General features: G+C 36.8%; 2 protein-coding genes and 3 long non-coding RNA genes across 6 annotated transcripts; all 5 read right to left on the bottom strand.

The window, feature by feature from the left end:
- Nucleotides 1-1,374: 1,374 nt before the first annotated feature.
- Nucleotides 1,375-4,836, bottom strand: LOC111996580 (F-box/kelch-repeat protein At3g06240). The gene is made up of 2 exons (XM_065780267.1): nucleotides 4,804-4,836; nucleotides 1,375-4,706 (listed from the first exon to the last, which is right to left on the bottom strand). The coding sequence occupies exons 1-2, from the start codon at nucleotides 4,834-4,836 to the stop codon at nucleotides 3,831-3,833; spliced, it is 909 nt and encodes a 302-aa protein (XP_065636339.1). The 3' UTR covers nucleotides 1,375-3,830.
- A 7,529-nt stretch (nucleotides 4,837-12,365) lies between these two features.
- On the bottom strand, nucleotides 12,366-15,576 carry LOC111997724 (uncharacterized). The gene is made up of 6 exons (XM_065780247.1): nucleotides 15,029-15,576; nucleotides 14,857-14,932; nucleotides 14,153-14,225; nucleotides 13,791-13,874; nucleotides 13,502-13,618; nucleotides 12,366-12,712 (listed from the first exon to the last, which is right to left on the bottom strand). The coding sequence occupies exons 2-6, from the start codon at nucleotides 14,928-14,930 to the stop codon at nucleotides 12,584-12,586; spliced, it is 477 nt and encodes a 158-aa protein (XP_065636319.1). The 5' UTR covers nucleotides 14,931-14,932; nucleotides 15,029-15,576; the 3' UTR covers nucleotides 12,366-12,583.
- Nucleotides 15,577-15,988: 412 nt separating this feature from the next.
- Nucleotides 15,989-16,932, bottom strand: LOC136070370 (uncharacterized). The gene is made up of 3 exons (XR_010631627.1): nucleotides 16,753-16,932; nucleotides 16,252-16,320; nucleotides 15,989-16,171 (listed from the first exon to the last, which is right to left on the bottom strand). It is a non-coding gene; the product is annotated as an uncharacterized LOC136070370 (long non-coding RNA).
- A 181-nt stretch (nucleotides 16,933-17,113) lies between these two features.
- On the bottom strand, nucleotides 17,114-17,855 carry LOC136070371 (uncharacterized). Its single transcript, XR_010631628.1, has 3 exons — nucleotides 17,798-17,855; nucleotides 17,505-17,561; nucleotides 17,114-17,348 (listed from the first exon to the last, which is right to left on the bottom strand). It is a non-coding gene; the product is annotated as an uncharacterized LOC136070371 (long non-coding RNA).
- A 2,534-nt stretch (nucleotides 17,856-20,389) lies between these two features.
- Nucleotides 20,390-21,622, bottom strand: LOC136070372 (uncharacterized). Of its 2 annotated transcripts, none has more exons than XR_010631629.1 (3): nucleotides 21,262-21,622; nucleotides 20,823-20,896; nucleotides 20,390-20,684 (listed from the first exon to the last, which is right to left on the bottom strand). It is a non-coding gene; the product is annotated as an uncharacterized LOC136070372 (long non-coding RNA). The 2 variants fall into 2 exon arrangements; XR_010631630.1 differs by having other exon boundaries at nucleotides 20,806-20,896.
- Nucleotides 21,623-21,711: the final 89 nt, after the last annotated feature.

The raw sequence follows: 21,711 nt of genomic DNA on the forward strand, positions 1-21,711 counted from the left end.
GCAAGTGGCACAACTCTACTGATCTATTAACAGCATAATTTTCCAAATTGAGAACCAAGTGTACAAACAAGTCATCAGCATGTAGATAGGTAGAAGTGTAAGTGTCCTCTTTGGCCCCCAAGCAATTATAGTAGATTCATTACAGTTCCAAAGCAATTCAACCAATTATCATTAGACATCAAATGAAAATAAGTTACTTGTCACTAGCTAGAAAACATGTAAGTCTACCACAAAGAAAAATCAAGGCCAAAGTGCAAATAAATTTTTTTTATAAACTTAGCACATTAAAGAAGAATTTTATGGATCCAAGTTATAGGTTGAGTATAAAAATTTGTTAAATTGCTTGAGCTGATAACCATGGGTCAAGCTTTATTAACCAAGTCTCAAAAAGAAGAAAAACGAAAAAATTTTAAATTCTTCAAATTCCAGATACAAATTAAGCATTGATACAATAGTAGTTTTGTTTTTGATAAGTAACGAAAAATTATATTAATAAAGAAGCCAACCCGAGTACATTGGGGATGTACTGTGGGGACAAAGATCAAGAACCAAAATTACAACAATCAAGTAAAGTAGAAAGGGAAAAACAAGAAAAATGCGACAGAGCCACACTCCATACAAAGAGAGTATGTAAGAAAAAAGACTTAATCTCTAGCAAAGACCGTTCACAACCCTCAAAACACCTAGCATTCCTTTCACTCAAAAATCCAAATTCACCAGATCAGGCAATGCAGCACAAGTCTCCAAAAGTCAATATTGCAATGTCGCCCAAACTAACCTAGTAGTTTTAAGTTGATGTCTTCTATTTAGCTAGTTTCTCTTTATTTTTTCCAGTGGTATTGGCCTTTTGTTTCTAATTCGTACAATTTTGTAATACAAACAATGGGATGAAATGGGGTCAACGAAACAATCCTTCTAAGCCTAACTACTTTATTGGGACTAAATAAATGACGCAAATCATGCTAAGTAAGGAAAGATAACAAAATAGATCCAGGAGAAGAGTATAGACAGTTCATTTTCAATTCTCAATCACCCAAAGCAAGCAATACTGGCTGGTGAGCTGCTTTCTCAATGAACACTTCTTTATGGGAATGTTTTTCAGTAAATTCAGCAAGAAGATAGGCATCTACTGCAATAGAAGATTTTAAAATGTAAAAGAAAAATCTTTAGCATAAACAAATTAAATTTGACAGAATGAGAAACTTTTACATATATAATACAAGGAGAACGTGAAGAACTTTTAGTATGTTTGAAAACATTAAGTTAAAAGAGGCCACCATAAAATTGCCATCAAAGAAAAATTTTGAGCCCTTCTACGCATACATTGTAAACCATAAGTTGCAGAAAACATTGAACTTGGATAAATAAATAAGCTTGCTCAAAGTTGATAATTTTTTTTTGATAAGTAAGAACGTTATATATACGAATGTCTACTCTATGCATGAAAAACATAGAGCAAACCTAGAAAATACAAGAAAAAGAAAACTGAAAAAACAAAAAAGAAAACCAAACAACAGATAAATTACAAAAGAGAAAGAGAGCTAAGAAAAGAGGGGAGAGAGTCACTAGTCGTGAGTCCCCAAGCCCGAGACCAATTAAAAAGAGTCCCACTAAAAGAGGCAATCATCTAAATACCAGAACTATCCAAATCTTCAAAAGTCCTCCGATTCCGTTCTTTCCAAATACACCATAGGATACACAGCGGAACTAAGTTCCAAATCTGAGACGAATGCTTCCCCAACCAATTCCACCAGCCAAAAAGCAAATCTGAGATCGATCTAGGCATAACCCAAGACAAACCAAAAGTTATTAAGACAAAGCTCCACAACCGATAAGCCATCTCACAATGAAGAAGTAAGTGGTCTACCGTCTCTCCACAATGCCGGCACATAATGCACCAGTCTACAAAATCCAATCCCCTCAATCTTCTCAAGTTATCACCCATTAGGATTTTATTCCAAGCTACACACCAAACAAAAAAAGAAACTCGCCTAGGGGCCTTTACTTTCCATATTTCTTTCCAAGGAAAGACAATTGAGGGAGAATCTCGCAATTTGTTATAATACGACCGAATGTCAAACTCCCCATTAGGCTTCAACTTCCATCTCATCCGGTCTCTAACATCCATTGGAGGAATATTAGCTCCCAATATACCAAGAAAATGCAGCCCTTCATCCATTTCCCAATCATTAAATTCTCGAATAAAACGAACATCCCAAAATCTTCTATCCTCCGCCCCCTGCCTTGACAAAGAAGTTTCTATAGATGCCTCCTTATCAATAACAATACCATACAGCCTTGGGAAAGCCACTTGGAAAGGTTGATCCCCATACCACCCATCCTGCCAAAATCTCACTCTATTTCCCAACCCAACAACAAACTGACAATTCTTGCTAAAATCCTCCCATCCCATGCGAATACCTCTCCACAAACCACACCCATGAACTCCCATACCTCGCTTTGAGGTCCATCCCCCCCATTCTTCCCCATATTTTGACGCTACCACCCTCCTCCATAACCGACCCTCTTCCTTCCCAAACTGCCACAGCCATTTCCCCAATAAGGCCCTATTGAAAGTAGTAATTTTCCTTATCCCCAAACCACCATTAGCTATAGGCGCACAAACTTTATCCCAACCTACCAGATGAATCTTGCTATCACCCCATAGAAAGTCCCTTTGCAACTTTTCAATCTTATTAGCCACATAAGTAGGAATGGTGAATAGAGATAGAAAATAGGTAGAAAGGCTAGATAACGTACTCGAGTAACATCAAACAACCCCCCTTAGACAAATACAATCTCTTCCACCCGGCTAATTTCCGCTCAATTTTTTTCAAAATAGGATTCCAAATTGAAGGGAACTTATGCGAAGCCCCCAACGGCATGCCAAGATAAGACATAGGCAAAGTTCCAACTCTACAGCCCAAAATTTCCGCTAGGGCATGCACATCACCAACCTCCCCAATTGGAACCATTTCACTCTTGTGCACATTTACCTTTAAACCTGTTACCGCCTGAAAACTGAGTAACAACAACCGAATATGAAGAATTTGCTCCACATCTGCATCACAAAATAGGATAGTATCGTCTACAAACAAGACATGTGAAACACATTCCCCACCACCTCTCCTACCCTCAACTTTAAAACCGTGGATCAAGCAAGCTCCCTCCACTCTTCTCAACATCCTACTAAACACCTCCATCAAAATCAAAAACAGCATAGGAGATAGCGGATCCCCTTGTCTTAAACCCCTTGAACTACCAAAAAAAATCAGCTAGAGACCCATTAATCAAAATAGAGAACTGAACTGTGGAAATACAAGTGCGGATCCACTTACACCACTTCACTCCAAAGCCCATTCTATTCAGCAAATACAGCAAAGCCTCCCAATTCACATGATCGTAAGCTTTCTCAATATAAAGTTTACAAATGACTCCAGGAACCCTACTCTTCCTTCGGCTATCCACACACTCATTCGCAATAAGAACCGAGTCAAGGATTTGTCTCCCACCCACAAAGCTACTTTGAGCACTCCTTTTTCTTTATTATTACATTAAAGAGAATTTGAAATAAGTACAAAAGTTTTTAAGAATACATGGTATGTACTCAACTATCACCGACCACAACCTTGATAAGCTATTTATCCTAACAATAAAGCCACTTCATTAAAAGGTAATCAATCAGCTTAAGAATTTATAAAACAGTACCATATCAAACATTATATATTCATATCTAATGTATTATCAATGCCAAATATATGTAAAGAATAAAATGAAAAACCATGAATTAAAGAAGAAGATAAGCATGAAATGCATCTTACCGAGTTTCCTCAGTATGTAACTGTACCGTTGGCAGCGTTGTCAAGCAAAACTAGACTCTCAACATAACAATCAACAAAAGTATCCTCATATCCAATAATCTTAAGATGCTTGAACTCTGTGCTCCAAGGAACCCACGATACGAGTTGCCCATCATATGATAACAATACAACCTCACCATTCCTTTTAAAACCTATTGGCCTTGGTAAACCCTCCACAATTTTTAAAACTTTGGTCCACGAAGACGCAACACCATACTCCTCCATGACCCACAAATAGAAATCACCAGTTTGACACCCCTTTACCAAACTAAAATAGCCATTTTGAAACAAGGCAATGGAATTCCCATACGCAGAAACAGAAACTGACAGCAAACCCGCAAATTTACTTGTATAATCTGGAAGTTCTGGCAGAAGTATTTCGCGAAAGACCTCGTTGCTCAAATCGAACACCAAAACAAAATGTTGAAGGTTGTTATCATCAGCCCTCCTAAAAGCAACCCAATGCAGAGCCCCATTGACAAATGCCTGTGGCTCACGACGACTCAAAGCACATTTGGGAACCAAACTAGCACTAAGCATTCTCCATTCACCAGTGGAGAGTGAGTAAATCTCAACCTCGGGTCGAGAATGTTCAAGGTCAAGACTATCTAGTAAGGTCACCAGCCTCACCACTTTATAGTCATTAGTTTTGGGATCAAATCCGAACCCAATAGTAGCATCAAAGCCACCGTGTGTGGCGTAGGTGACATTGGGAATAGGAAGGTGAACTAACTTTCTAACACAAGGGTTCCAAAGACATAAACAGTTTGAGTATGACAGTTTATCATCGGAAAGGCAGAACAGGCCATTACAAGTACCGACCACACGGTATATTCCGTTTGGGGACTGAAGGGGGATTTTTAAGAAATTAACTATCAATCCCAAACTATATCATTAGTTAGGCAAACTTTCAAACTATTTGCATTTTTAACAATTCGAGTACTTCAGAGTCGATTTCCCTGTGCATATTCCCCATTTTCACCAGCAGCTGAAGCGGAGGGAAGCGGGTACGTTAGGCAGAAGTCGACTCCAGAGGAGACGACTTTTATGCATAAAAGTCGACTCCAGAGGGGACGACTTCTATACATAGAAGTCGACTCCTCTGGAGACGACTTCTATACATAGAAATCGTCTCCAGAGGAGTCGACTTCTATGTATAGAAGTCGTCCTCTCTGGAGTCGACTTTTATACATAAAAGTCGTCTCCTCTAGAGTCGACTTCTGTACATCCTGTTCCCCCTTTTCCAGACGTCCCATCCCAGTCTCATCCATGGCAGAGAGTGCACAGCGAAATCGTCTTCTCTGAAATCGATTTCTAAGAATTATCCTACCTTCTCCACGTGTTGCCATGGGTCCTAACTGGGGACTTTTTTCCTTCTTACCCGGGTCACCCTTCAGCACTTTTTGAACATATCAGCTTTTCTTAAAACAAACAAACACTCATCATCTTACAATTCTTCTCCCTCACTTGCACTCACACAACACTACATTCAGCTCTTCTTAAAACAAACAACGCTCATCATTTCACAGCTCTTCTCCCTCACTTGCTCACACAACACTTCTCATCTCAGGTAATGTGATTTGCTAGTTTTTTTTTTTTTTTTTGAAGAAAATTTTTAAAACATATTAGGAAAAGTTTTGTTTTTGTTATTTGTTAGTGATATTGTGATTAAATTGTTAATATATTGTAATTTTTTTTTTTTTGTTATTTGCTAGTTTTTTTTAACAATTATACACACATTTATAAAATCATGAATACTTTAAGATCATGAATACATTATATACTTTAATACAACATTATATTATGATGATTATGGGGAATATTTATAACTAAATATTGTGATATTACAACATATTGGGAATTTGTTTTTGTTAGTGTAAATATTGTGAATAAATTATTTGCTAAGTTTTTTTTTTTTTAAATAATATTGTGATTATTGGGAATATTTAGTACAAAATATTGTGATTAATTATGTTATTACAACATATGAGAATATTTGTTTTGGTTGTTAGTATAAATATTGTGATAATATGCTAAGTTTTTTTTTTTTTTTTTTTAAATTACTATTGTGATGTATTGGAATATTTAGTAGTAAATATTGTGATAATATGCTAAGTTTTTTTTTTTTTTTAAATTACTATTGTGATGTATTGGGAATATTTAGTAGTAAATATTGTAATCAATTGTTAGGTATATTTAGTAGTTTTAGGTCTTTATCATGGATATGAAATGGATTATGAGTTGATATCTAAGATAGTATTTGTAACAAAGATTTCAATGGATAACTGGTTGGTATATAATATTTTTGTTCATCATAACTTATTTGAATGGGTTTTGAAAGTCATGTCCCTAGAATGATTTGAAATTTATAAAGAATATGAATTTGGTAATGACTATTTTTGTAAGATTACTAAAGGTGAGTATATGCAAATTTGGTTGAGGTTAGTATTGTTGGCATTTCATACGCAAAGTTTTGTGATTAATGTTGATTGAGCGTTATGAATTTGTAACTAACACAATTGCACTTGATGATCTATAGGTTCACAATGATCCTTATAACTATATACTACGGTGGACCCCTTACCAATACCAACCCTTATGACGGATCCTCATTTCAAGGTCCGGGTATGCAGTGCTACTATATGATGATACGCCATAAGCTAAAGACCCTGAATGAGCTGAAAGTAAAAATTATGGAAGAGTTGCAAGTGAACTCTGCTTTGCATGACATACATATTATTTTCCGTTCTCCATATGAAGTCCTCAATCAACGCATTAATTACAGATATATGGAGATAACAGAGGACAAACATGTGAAATTCATGTTTAGTAAGATGCAGAAATGGAAACAAACAGCAGATTTTGAGTTGTATGTCACTTTGGAGCCGCGTGCGGAAGTCGGCGTAGAGGAAGAAATTGTACAAACAACTACATCTCTACAAGTGGCAGTCCTAGATGATCAATACACCACATTGGGAGGCTATACACCCCATTTTCAAGAGATACCAGTAACAATTGAGAGCGAACTTGGAAATAGATATGAAGATCAATTTTATACACATCGAGGTGAATCCTCTACAGTTCCAGTAGTTGAAGATGAAGATGAAGACTATTTTGGGGAAGATCCTGACGATAGAGATGAGTACGAAGAGAGGATTGATAATGGTGACTTTGACATGGGTGTTGATGATCATGAAATTTCTCCAATTCCTGATGTCGATGATATGGCTGAATGTGATGAAGATGATGCAGACGCTAATGTTAGAGTTCAGCATGTTACAAATACAACCCCTGTTTATGAACCTCCTGCCTCATCATTTTATGAAAATACTTGGGAAAATATGGTTGATCCTGAAGTTGTTCAGCATGCATTTGGTTCTTCTTGGAATGCAGACATGAATTTTGCGAAAGGGTTGATTTTTGCGAATAAAGAGGCGGTGAAGCGTGCATTAACAATTTACGCCGCAAAGCATAACAGAAACATTATCACTAGTAGGTCGACCAAAAGTAGATTGTCTGTGAATTGCGTCGATGAGTCATGCATGTGGTATGTTGGGGCAGTCGAGAAGCCTGAACGTGGTCTATGGATGGTCACATCTTATAGGGGTCCTCACAGTTGTACACCCCTTGCCATAGCCCTTGATGGTAGAATGATGAACTGTAATTTTCTTGCAGCAGAATTTGTTCCATTGTTGCAAGAAAAACACACGGCAACAATTTATCACCTCAGAGATTTCATTAAAGGGAAGTATTATGGGCATAAGCTTTCTTACTATAAGATATGGGATGCGAAACAACGAGCTATTGCAAAGATATTTGGGGATTGGGAAGAGTCTTACCAAAGGTTGAGAAAGTTATTGTTGGCATACTTGGATCAAGAACCTGGCACCCAGTTCTGGTATCACACCATACCTAGGGACGAGTTCGGTGATACAATATTGCGCTATGTATTTTGGGCTTTTGCTCCATGCATTGAAGGATTTAGACATTGTAAGCCAGTGATCAGTATTGATGGGACCCATTTGTATGGTAAATATCGAGGGGTGTTGTTGATTGCAATGGCCACCGATGCCAACAACAAGGTTTTGCCTCTCGCCTTTGCCGTTGTGGACAAAGAGTCAGGGCCTAGTTGGAGGTGGTTTTTAGAATGCCTCAGGAATGCACTGGGGGATGTGATAGCAGATAAGGACATATGCATAATTTCTGACCGACATAAGGGTATTCAAAATGCAATTGCAAACTGGCCTAGAGATGATGATGGACGAGTACGAGTAGTTCATAGATATTGCCTTCGACATGTTGCTAGCAACTTCAACACACATTTTCAGGACGCCACTTTAAAGTCATTGGCCTTGCAAGCGGGGTATGCTACTCAGGAAGCTAAATTTGAGTTGTACATGCAACCTATCAAGGAAGCCGAGATCGAGGCCCTTAGGAAGAAACAGAGAACCGAGCGGCAGGAAAGTGAGCCCGACTCATCCATCATGCCATACACATATCTAATGAAAGAGGATTTACAAATGTGGACCCAGCTATATGATGGTGGATACCGTTATGGGGCTATGACAACCAATGTCTCGGAGTGCTTCAATGGAGTACTCAAAGGTGCCCGTGGCCTACCCATTGCTGCAATGGTTGAATTCACACACAGCAAACTTGTTGCGTATTTCCATGATCGACATAAAGAAATTACTCATGATCTCTCAATTGCCAAGGTATGGAGTAAATATGTCTTAGAAATCTATCAAAAAAACCTGCAAAAATCTATTTCACACCAAATAGCAGCGTATAATAATCAGAATGGTATATATCAAGTAATTACTGCATACAACATCAATAGCTCTGGAGGGGGACACCATAGTCATGAAGTAAACCTAATAGCCAGAACATGTCGTTGTGGAAAGTGGCAAAATCGAAAGATCCTTGTTCTCATGCAATTAAAGCTCTTCAGCACTTGGGGCAAGATGCGACTACATATATTGACCCATGTTATAGTTTGGAGAATGCCATTCGCACCTACTCACATCCATTTGTGGTGCCACTGTCAGATACATTGTGGAGGGATATGGACGGTCCAAAGTGGGTGCCTGACCCAAACCTGTTGCGGGGCAAAGGTCGACCTGTGGCATCTAGGATACGGAATGAGATGGATGGGGTTCGGCGAGAACCGGGAACCCGAAGGCCAAATTCTGACTTGAGGGAGATTCAACAAAAGCAGAGCTGTGGACTGTGTCATCAACATGGGCATAACCGTAGAAGATGTCCACTTTCCCGTGGGGCTTCGACAAGCGAGAATAATCCAAACTAGGTAAGTGATGCTTTCATATAAAATGCCATTATGGACATCAATTAAATGTTGTTGCCTTGATGTTAGCATATTTAAATTAGAAAATGGCTAGATATTAAAACCAATCTTGCATGTATAAAACCAATGATTTTAGGGCTACTAGTAGAATTTCTAAAATTTCTTTCATATCTAATCCACTTCAACCTATTTGACCCACCACCAAAAGAAAGAACCCAAAATAAAAATAACAAAAAAATTCAGTTCTTCATTGTACTTTCAAACAACAAATTAGTATCTTCCATGATCTATGCCAAATTTGTTGTATAGAACTGCATGAATTGCCAAAAGTGCCATAAATTCATATTGTTCAGAGCAGAAGGCATTGCAATGTAGTACATTGATTGCTGAGCATATTTATACCACAAAAATTAGGAAATAGGTATCAACAGAGCAAGAAACTCACTAACTATTACAAATTCAATGCAAAACATAACAGGTACTCTAGCCTTGCTTTTATATAAAATGCCATGATTGTCGAAGTTAGCCAAGTTGCATAGATTAGTGCGTATGTTTTGGCTTTTGGTATCTAACGACAATATTTGAATTTTTGTCAGGCATGCAGATACTCGCTCTTGGACTGGCATTCTAGATGTAAATTGAGGTTCTCTTTATTGTGTATTTTAACTTACTACTACGTTGTATGCAGACAATTATTACTACTATGTTGTATGCGGACAATTATTAGCACTATGTTGTATGCGGACAGTTATATTTTTTTATCATTGAATGAACTTGTAATCGAAGTATTCTATATCTAATGAATTATCATTGGATAATTTAATGAACTTGTTTTTCCTATTTTGTGTGAAAGAGAGACTTAAAATTATGTTGAGGAACTAAATCTGTCATTTTGTCTCAAGGATTTGATTGTGGGCAATGTTTTCACCACTGGTAGAAGGGCTTTTGGTGAATATAGTGATACAACAACTATGGCGGGAGATTTTAGCAAGCGGGTGTTACTTTGACAAACTGTTAGAAATTGAAAGTCTTTCCTTTGGGTGGATGTATTTTTTCCTGAGCTAAAAAGATTTAGGATTGCAGGATCATATGTTAAAAAATGTGTTTATTATAGCAACACTTGATACACTTTAATCTTATATTAAGAACTCTATACAAAAGGCTTGAACTATTGAACCTATAGCAAAGAACACAAGAGAAACAAGCAATGCAAATTTACGTACTGGTATAGAATGAACCATCAACAGGCAGATCTATATATCAGCTGTGTATATATATATATATATATATATATGTAGCAGCTGATTTGAATACTCCCAAATACTTTAGCCAATATGTTGTTAGAGGACTTGTTCAAGCAACACAATTTTAGAAATAAAACAACGATTCTTTCTAAGGCTACTTTCTAAGGCAACATAAACAAGAGCTTTTCCTACGTAACCAACCACGCTTAAATAGTAATAGGTGCATTTCATGCAACTTATTCTTTTTCAACTGACGCTTAAATAGTAATAACTAAAGAAGAAGAATGAAAAAGGAGAGAAGAAGTATATTATATTATTATGGAGGGGAGCTTTTTTTAAGGTTTGGACAATGAGATGAGACGTGAGAGTGACAGTTGACAGGTGAATTAAGAGAAAAATAAATGAAAAGAAAAAGAATTTTTTTTTAAATTTTTTGTTGAGTTAATATTTTATATAATAAATGTTACCTTTACAATGTTTTACAATAATTTCATAATAAGTTTAGTTGTTAAGTTATTAGAAATTGTTTTAGGATGAAAAAAAAAATGTATATGTATGTGTATATATATATATATATATAATTTGGGATTAAAAAAAAATTATTGTTACATTAGACAAATATTTGCAATTATGTGGCGGTGGCAGTGGCAGTGGTACTGGCGATTGCAGAGTCGGGGGCAGGGGCGGTTATGGTTGCGGTGGTATGGGGGAGAAAGGTGAGATTGATCCAATTGATTTAACTCCCACGTAAAATAGTGCTTTACAAAAATGGTGCAAAACTATTGATCCAATTGATTTATGTCTTTTATTTTTGGTGGGGGAAAGTCTCAAAAATGGATCAGTTTTGTTCAGTTATATGCTCTAAACACTAGTCCTTAATTCTGGCTTCAACATGTAAGTTGATTGTAAGACATGTTATGTTAGAGCTGGTGCTACTACTAATCATATTCACACCACTATTTGAGTGGAAGCAACAATATTCTAATCAACTTGAAGCAAATCTAACCATATTCCAGAAACATAAATATATATCTGAAAGAGAGTGATATGTGAAAGAAAGGTGAGACTGAAATAGAAGGGTTATTTTATTTTTACAGTAATGCACAAATATTTTATTTGTTTGTGGAATATAAGAAGCTGTTCATGAATGTGGAGGTCAACTTCCAAATATATGTGTACTCATTGGAATGCAATCTAGATAATGATATTTAACATTACCAATATGAGTAGGTAATGGAGAATTTTTAATTTTGAAATCACTAAATGGATTCTAGAAAGCAAATTTTTTTTTTTTTTTGGCTGAATAGAAAACAAAAGAGTTTGCTCTCTAATTTTAGTCCTCATTTAATAAGGAACCATGAATATAAAAAATGCTTAAAACTGGTGTGCAGATATTCTTATGCAATATTCAAGGTGAAAATCTGCTTTGGTATTTTGTTTAACTAGAAAGGGAGCACACGAAGCAGCACAATTTCTCTCTCAAATAGCAACACATTACATATCTCATTTTCTCCTCCCATTCCAACACAAAAATAAAAAGAGGGTCAGCATATATTGTCACATTGGTAAAACGATTGGTCAATAAATATTTAAGATTTTTTTTTATTATAATGAAAACCTGTCAAAAAAACGACCCAGGTTGCCCACTTTACATTACAAAAAGTGCTTAAAAGTAGTTGCTAATTTTAAATTTAGGTTCTTTTTAACTTTTGTATGGATGAGTAGTAAGTGGCTAAATTTTAGGATTAAACAAAAATTGATAACTGCCATAAATATATTTTTTTTTTTTATTTGACAAGATAACTGCCAAACAAAAACCACGACAACTCCAAAAATTAAGGAAATGCTCCAGGCTCCATGTTCCTTTAATTTTTTTTTTTGGTAAATATTAATAATTTACATTCATTATAAATTGAAATTACTATACATTTTCCAATCACTAAAAAACTGAAATTAATAGGATATATTTCTGGAAATAAAAAAAAAATTAAAAAAATTAACACATCTTTTGATGTAGCGTGGATCTATGCAATTGGCTGTCCTAGGGGAGCCAAGCTCCAACTAGAGAGTAGAGATGGTTATGTGATGGTACTCAAGTTACCTCCATCATGGACAAAGGTTGGGAATGACAAGCACGTAAAGCCTTAGACAAAGAATCAGCTGGAGGTGAAGTCCTAGTCAAATACACTAAACGTTGAGATAATGAGGAGTGGCAGCGATGAACACCAGGAGAGAAGATATTGCTCCAAATACACTACTTCCAACTCTAACACTGCAATTTCCTTGATTAACTCTGTGGCTGGCTGGAGTCATCGAAAAGTAGCGTTAAATTACAGTATGAAAATGAAAATGCAGCTATTAAGCAAAAGGAAAACCAAAACCAGAGGTTGTAATTAACATAGGAATTATACATGATTCCATGGTTAACTCGGGTTATACAAGGGCATCATAAAAAATTATGACAATTAGTAGTAGCATTAAACCATAAAAATCAAAATATTGGAGCATATGATTCAGTAGTCACAGGTACCTTTATGGATAAGATAACACATGGTGTCTAAGTCATAATTACAAAAACAAAAACACATAATCAAATAGAAAGTGGGAATTCTCCATAGATATTGACTGTTCACAGTATTGGTTTCCCGGTTTTCCCTCTCTTTGGTAAATGAAATTTTGGTTAAAATGATTAAGAAATATAATGAGATAATGCAACACCTTAAGATATTGGGATAAAATTTACAACTACGCTATAGACAAAATACATAAATGGTGAAACTGCAGTTAAACTGTATAAGTAGTTCATAATAATTTACTCTCCAAAACCCCCAAGGCCCTAGTGGTTCCTAAGGCCTCATTAGATCAATGAGGTCATAAGTTCAAAAACCACAACCAGCATCTTGGGACCACCCCCAAGGGATTCCTCCCGGTAATTACTTGGTGTTTGTAGGATAAAATGGCTACACACACTCAAGGGAATAGTCAAGTGTTCGAAGAGCATTGGACACCCTCTTTAGCAAGAAAAGTTATATAAATTACTCTCCAAAACAAATCTACATCAGTGTTTGGGAGAGGTAGGCAAGAAGGTATACCTTGGGCATTACTGTTTCAGTTGTATTATCCTGAGAGGAAGACCTATATCCCATTGCATTTTCCAATGCCCGGCGGACCTCAAATTGGTCTTGTAATCTCTTCTCAAGTTGTAGAATCTGCTAGCCACATATTTTAAAATTAATAAGTAACTAGTAGAAATCATAGCTATAAAGATGGAGCCTATTTGCAATCGGCTGAATAGAGCCAATGACCGAGGAAAAGGATTAGATTTAAGTCTTGTGGTTCTTCAAAACGTGGTTATTAAGAAGAAAAAATTCACTTCCATACCTCTTGCTTTAAAGAATTTTGAACTTCAGCCTTAGGGGATTGCTTCTTATTGGTTTTGATATGGTCCTCTAAGTGCCCCATATCCTGAAACCAGATTGGAGTAAATTAGAAATGCAAGAGTTGCGTGTGTACTTATTTACTACAAGTAAAACTCACTGAGAGAGCACTGCATAAGAGCTATAAAAAACGATCATTTGCTTAGTATAAGGTATCAACTCAGCCCAACAAGGCCTTATATCTCAATTACTAAGGATTACAAATGTTCTGGATGGGCTCTTAAGATGCAGAGCGAAATACAATCAAATGAATAATAAGATGAAGTGGATAATTCCTTGAATGATGAAAGGAGTAACCAATCTTACCATCTTTATTCGGTCTGAGGCTTCAAAGGAACCATCCAGGTTATCTCCCCCAACTCTTTTCTTATCAGGAAAGCTGTCAGAGCACAAGAGTGTACACAAAAAAGTCAAAAGAAACAGATTTTTGAGAAGGCAGGATTTGAAGTCTATCATAGTAATTATAGGCCACTTCATAAACATTTTTCTTCACATGAACAACCCCAAGCTACAAAATACGTTGCTAGTCTACAAAATAACCTTCCTTCCATTGGGGTCTGTGTAATTATTATTGTCCCTAAGCCTTTCTCAAACCAGTTTCTAATTACATTCCATACCTACTATTACTGATTGATTAACATGCTTTACAAACCTTAGAAGAAAATAATGGACACAGAAAACAAGTGGGAATCACAATCTACAAATTAGCTGGGAAACAAAAGATTACATGCCTAAATGTGCATATTCATGGATTTAATTGAAAAAACACCCAAGTTTTACCCTTTCTTGAAGCTCTGAACCATTGGTTTCCATTTCAACCAAATGCTATTTAGGGAATTAGCCATTTTAAAAGGAAAGCTCAAGTTTCTAATGTCCCCTCTAACCCATCTCAGACGTCATTCCAGTTAATGCACCCCACCTGAGTAGCATACCAAAATTTTGAAAGTGTATATGCAGAATGATCGCAAACTAACAAAAAGAATTAAATGACCCAACAGTTAGATAGATACCTCTTTGAATGCTTGTGCATTGGGGTCACTCTCAGTCCCAGCAGTTTACTACCTCCACTCCCCTCAAAACCCATCTCTGAAACCATCCCAAACAGTGATTTCGGTAAAACAAAATGCATTTCACAGAAGTAAGAAAAGCTTAAATAGCAAAACAAGAGCAAAGAACAGTTACCACTTCACTCCCGAACAAAAGAATTAAATGCCCAGATGGGGTATATGAGAGAACAACTAGGCCGACTAATGCTAAAGACCAAACCAAAGACCACCAATTAGACTCCAAAACTTCCACTTTCTCTTCTTTTGCTTTTTCACTCTTTCAGCAAAACATAGCTTCTAGGAAGTAATCACAAAGTGATCATATTTTGCTGAAAACAGAATAGAGTCTGAACATAGCAGAGCTGAAGTGGTTGCATAAAACTCACAAATCTACGGCCAGTGGAACAACAAAGAACGAAAAAATAAAAAGAGAGGCTTTTGACTAGCGAGTGTGCCTTCCCTTTGAAGAGACTATAAAGCCACAATCTTTTAAGCTTTTGTAATAAAGAGAGGACTTTTTTTTGCATTAAAAGAAGGAAATCAGTCCGAGGGCTTTTTTATTTACGAAGAAAGTTTAGAATTGTGCTAGAATTGGAAGACCCCAAAATGTCAAAACGTCCAGAAGTGGACAATTTTCACTCAACCAAAGGCATAAAGTAGACAAATGGTAGGGATTTTTTAGAAAATAACTACAAAATCCAAACATTATTATTAGTTAGGCAACGTACAGTGCTGATATTCTCGTCTGAGGCTCTCAAGTTCTGAAACAAGAGCAGGAATCTACTGAATATCTGAGTGAGCCCTCTGCTGTAACTCTACTTAACAGCAATTCAAAATGCATTTCTCAAACCTCAATACGGTCTGTCTTGCAAGCAATAAGCTTCTCTTTAAGATCTGCAATTTCAGGGTTCAAAGCTGATCAATCTGAGTCCGTACATCTGCAAGTGAACCTGAATTCCTATTAAATTAGAGTAAAATTTATGGATCCTTTTTCAACTATGTAGAGTTGGCCATATATATCCTATTTCTCCATTCTATTCTATCCAAATATATATTGCATCCTTGTTCAATACATTGTTCAATACATTGTTGATAAAGGCTTGCGACTCACATCTTTACTTGGTTGAGAACCAGATGTATCCACCCCTCCTTCACGTTTCTGCCGGGCTTGCTCAGCCATTAGTTCCCATTTTGAAAGCATGTCATCTCCTCCAACGGCAGCACGGGCTGCAACGTTTGTCGACCTTGTCCTCATTTTTTCATCTTCCTCTTTGTTTGCCTGTACCGAAGCACATAGCAAAGTCAAGAATTTTGAAATTTGGTTGAGTGGTGAAGATATAAATGAATTATCCTGTATACCTTAAGTGATTTACCACGACCATCATCTTTCTCCTTGTCACCATTAACTCAGGCATTATTACCCTCAAGCTGCATTTGGAGAGATATATCATACAATATCAAATATATAAAACTTTAATCAGACCCAAAGTAAACATTTGTGTGTAGCTCGCACTAACACTTCAACTTCTTTGACTAATTTTCTGGATTTTTTATATCAGCTGAATTTTAAATGTTAATTGATTTTTTTTCCCTTTTGTTTCGGTTTTTCCTTTGTATGCTTCCCCTGTACTAGGGTTTGCGTCCCTTTGTGCACTTTTCTAATAGATTTATTTACAATACACCGTCATAGAACATATGAGATTTAAGCTAATGAGAACAAATGCAAATGTGACACCCTCACCTCCCCACCTCCCCCTTAGTGGTGGGTGCAGGGGGCAGAGAATAAGATTAGAAAGAATAGTTCAGACACATGTATTCAAGGGTGGCAAACAATTTATAGCAGATTGCATTAACAATTACCTTTCCAGAAGTCTCATTGTAGTTGCTTCATCTAATACGCACTTGCGCCCTTGCAATCACCAAGAAAAGTACGGAACTCTTTAATAACTTATTGGTACTATGAACCATGATTAACCACAGCAGTGTCTTCCAAGAGCAGCCGATTTATCTACAAATAATTGATGAAATGTAAATCTAATTTTAAGAATGGCAACATTATAATCCATGCATTGCAATCACTGTAGTCAAGGGATGGATAATATATTTTCAAATGATACAAGACATGTGATGTTGAAGATAACTAAAACTCCTAATCTTGTTTCACATGTCTCAAAAATGGTTTTCTCGCATTTTTTTTAGTACGTAATGGTGGTTTATTAAGGGACTATGCCCACATAATGGTGCAGTACAAACAAAGAAAGAAACCCTCTTAGGAGCCTTAACATACCAAGTAGTCTAATAAGGCAAAGAGATTGCCTCGGTACAGTTCAGTATAGAAAGAAGCAAACCTTGTCCAAGTACAATTCAGTAGCCCAAGTGGAGATCATTGTTATATGGCATTTATCATCCTTTGCAAGATTATCAAGCTTTCGGAGTAAGAAAGTTCTCAAGGCATCCTGCAAGTAAAAGGTAGTATTCCATATGAGTAGTAGAACTTCAATTCACTGATTTAACATTAAAACACAAGTAACATACAGATACAAGGGTCAAAACGTAACATAAGGACAAAAAATCTAATTCAAATCTTAAAAAGCATCAATGAAAATTCCTACCTGATTTATCTCCTCTTTATTGTAACTATAACTCTGTAGTGGCTTCCATGAGGTGGCCTCCAAGAGACAAAAAAGAAAAAAACAGCTTGTTGGTAACAATGACAAAATCAACTGTAAATCAGTAACTAAGAGTACATAATCATGAAACATTGACAAACTAGGCTATATATAAAGTTCTAAATTTTACACTAAACCTCATACTGATGCACAAGCATAATATTAGTTAAAACCCAAAAAAAAAAAGAAAAAAAAAAAGAAGTAAACCCAAAAGGTTAAATATGAGAAAGGATTACCATATGCACATCAAAACACTGGACTTCCATTCTTGAAGAGGCATAAATGATATCTTCATTCCTTGAGTCAACAACAATCACTAATGTGAACTTTGATCATAAACCTGACTGTAAACTGAATTAGATACCAAACATATCACCAATATTCATAGTATTAAAGAAATCAATTATAAATTGAACTCAAGAAATTAATACCCAATGAATAAAAACTTAAAAAAAAAAAAAAAAAAAAAAAAAAAAAAAAAAACCAATACATAAATACCTAACTTGAAACATAAAGAAGAAATGGGTTCCTTCCCAATTTCCATTACAAGCTGTACATCTTTGCATCGCATATTAAACCAACAAATGCAACCATCCTGTTTCATTATTACAAATGAAAGCATAACTAAATCAAAAGTTAAATTTTTTTCCTTTTTTTGGGAGAGAGAAGAGGAGAGAGAGAGAGAGAGAGAGAGTGTGTGTGTGTGTGTGTGTGTGTGTTTTACCTTGGCAGAAGTGGCGACGAAGCTAGGGTGGTTACGTGATAAAATAAATCCCAAACGGGCCAAACCCTTTGATAGAGATTTCAACATTAGCAAGCTATCATCTCTCCACACCCCATTCCACATTGTGGATGGGCTTTAGCAATCAACTATGGTAAAGGAAAATTAATACATTTCAACACATTATAGATTTAGTCACATTCCGTTTGGATATTATTACAACACAACAAAAAAGGGTATAATCCATTAATCCCACTATGAAATTTCAGATTCATGTTAATTGGGCCAAAATTTCATAATTTTAAATTTTCTTGAATTTGATCCAAGCAAGCCTTACAATTTCATGCTATTGTTAGAAAGTTGCTAACATTGAGAAATCTAGTAATAGCAAGTATCCTCCCAATTAGAGTGACTAACAAACTTTACAAGCATCATTTACAATTTTTCTCATGTAAAACATTTTAATGATAATCCTTGAGTTCTACATTCATGGTTTCCATAAAATTTAAACTTGTTCAAGATAGTTTGAATTCCTAAGATGCAAGAAATACAAGTCCCACAAGTGAGAACATTGTGTACTACATATCGAAAGCAATACTTACTTAAGCGGGAAAAGGGTGCTTTCCCCAACATATGCTACAGCTCCAAAATCAAAAAACAGCTTCAAATACATTCTCCGAGAATATTTTATTAACCTAAAAAATCTGTTAAGGTAAAGTCCAGGTGTGACTATTTATATTAAAGTAACAAGTCTTACATGAAGTTTATTCTATAAAGGGCACTTTCAGCGTAAAAAAAAAAAATATATAAAGGGCATAATAAGGATACAACTTTTGCGTTTGATGCAAATGGCGTGCTGATCCTAATGCATTTTACGTTTGTGCTGTCTCCTATAATGATTGGTAGGTGGGGGAGGGGGTACTGCGTCTCCTTGGTGAGGCTCCTCGCGTTGCTACAAAGATGGAGTTACAACCAAACAATAGATTAGATGAATTATAATAGCATTAACAACAATTACTCAATATTCATTACATTAAATGAGTTGTCATACCGTGGGGGCCAGCCTTATGTCCTGCTTTGTGACCACCTATCCCACAAGGAGGTGCTTTTGTTGTGCATTTAGGTCGATCTTGTGGGGGTGACTATAACCTAACAACTACCGGCTTAGTCTCAACATGCACATCTGGCATATTTGCTTGACTCCTAACAACTGAAGATCCTACAACTACGGGGGAGGATGGTGTAGCAGATGAAGTGTGAGTGAGGCCCATAGTCATGGGATCTATATGCAGTCTAGGAGTGGGCATGAATGACATGGAGTGACTATGGGGTGGTACATGGTCTATATGACCAATGTTGTATGAGGGGGATTAAGTGTGCATGATAGGTGGCGACTGGCTGAAATCATAGTCAAGATCAAAGGATGGCGGAGTAAATGAAAGATGAGCGGGGTCAAAAAATGTACGTGGGGGTGTGTGAAGGGATCTCGGGGTGAGAAGATGCATGAGTAGTGAGTAGAGGGATCTCTAGGTCAGGAACTACATAAGCAGTACGTGGGGGGATATCTAGGGAAGGAGATGCATGTGGACGTGGAGGGAACTCTGGGGTAGGAGATGCATGTGGGGGTGGAGGGAACTCTGGCATAGGGGATGCATGTGGGGGTGGAGAGGGATCCGACCTACTGACAACCTGATGGGGTGCACCACGCTGACCATGGCTATGGCTGGCACGATTTGAGCTCGTGCTTGGTCGTCCAGTATCTTCTGTTGCATCTGGATTTGCCCCATCGGTCTCTTCCAAAGGAAGTTTGGCAGTTATACGATGAAGGCGTTCCACATATTTAAGTACAGCTAAGATATGTTTGTACATGGGACTGCCTACTATATATTGCGTCAACATTTGCTTGTGACTTGCAACCTGCAAGTACAAAAATACAGTTAGTACATCTAACAAAAAAATTATGATATGCAACAAAAATTGAAAAGAAAGGTCGAAGCGATTACCATAATAAGAAGTGAAGCGGAAGTGTGGTCGACGAACCTCCAAGTCACCCTATCATACCAACCGAAGTATGGATGAGCAGGCGACATAAGACCCTGTGGTTGTGCTCCATGACATAGAGATTGTGCTCGACTATTCCATACTCGGATATGGCCATCATGTTTGTCCCTCCAATTCACCTCTATCTTCCCCTTCAGGTCTATGTCATGAAGGGCGTCGTCAGTATCAACATATGGGGGGATTTCTTGTATCATCCCAAACTGACGAAGAACACGGTCCGGTGTATGTTTCTCTACTAGCCAGAAGCATACAAGCGGCACCTTCGTCGTCCATACATCCCTTCCTGCGACACAGAACGGAGGCAAGTGGGCTAAGTCATCTTGATATGGTTCCCACACCACCTAAAATAACCAAATAAAAGGGCAGCACATTATGCAATGTTCCATTATTTTTGACTATGCGCTATTTTACAAGCAGTAAATACAATAGTCATAAACAATAGAAGGAACACAATTTGGGTACCTGGTTGGGACGCATACAATCTAATAGCTGACGGTACCGAACCAGACAGATTTCTTGGGGGCTATTTTTCGTGGTCATGACCCACACAGTCCTACAATTAAGAAAGAGAGAGTCAATACTTGGAATTGAGAATTTAAAGTAATCAACAACAATAAATGATGGGTAATCGTAAATTTAACATTACATACCACTAACTTTATACCAAATAATGATTATCTAAACATATGATTAGTGGTGGAGCTAGAAATTAATAACACTTGTATTATACATCAATAATAACATATGACCTCAGTGGTTGTAAAACGATATATAAAAATAAATAAAAATCCTATTTATTTTCAAGATTTGAGGAATATCAAGGTTAAAATTTTATTTTCTATGTCTAACAATATGTCATGTCATTTAAAATTATGGATCTATTTTCAATTTTCAGAATCGGTCAAGGAAGAGACTTACTTAATGGACAGTGGAGAAGGTGCAAATGGTGGGCCATATGCATCATCTGGTGGGAGGTCCTCCTTCCTTGGGCACAAAAAAGGGAGTCTGAACCATGCCCAATACTAAACTAGTAGCAACGCCCCACCAATCTGATTGGCACCACTGTCGGTTGCCCTGCATAACTCTCTGTACAACCATGCAAGGCAAGTGCTCCCCCAACTGTACTGAGGTGGATTGCGAAGGTCTTTCAACATCTGCACCCACATCATATGCACCCTATCGCCGGACTTGTCGACAAAAATTGTGTCTGCCAATAGTGCTAGAATATAACACCGTGCATATTGATGCACAACCACCTCTGCTACATCATTAGGCAACCCATGGTTAATTTTTTCTAGTAGCTTGTTAATTAGGATCCTTTGTCCTTTAAGCACATTTCTAGTAGGAGGAATTCCAAGCATTCTCTGA

The sequence above is a fragment of the Quercus suber genome, unplaced genomic scaffold (assembly GCF_002906115.3).
Source record: "Quercus suber isolate HL8 unplaced genomic scaffold, Cork oak 2.0 scaffold_229, whole genome shotgun sequence".
NCBI lineage: Eukaryota > Viridiplantae > Streptophyta > Magnoliopsida > Fagales > Fagaceae > Quercus > Quercus suber.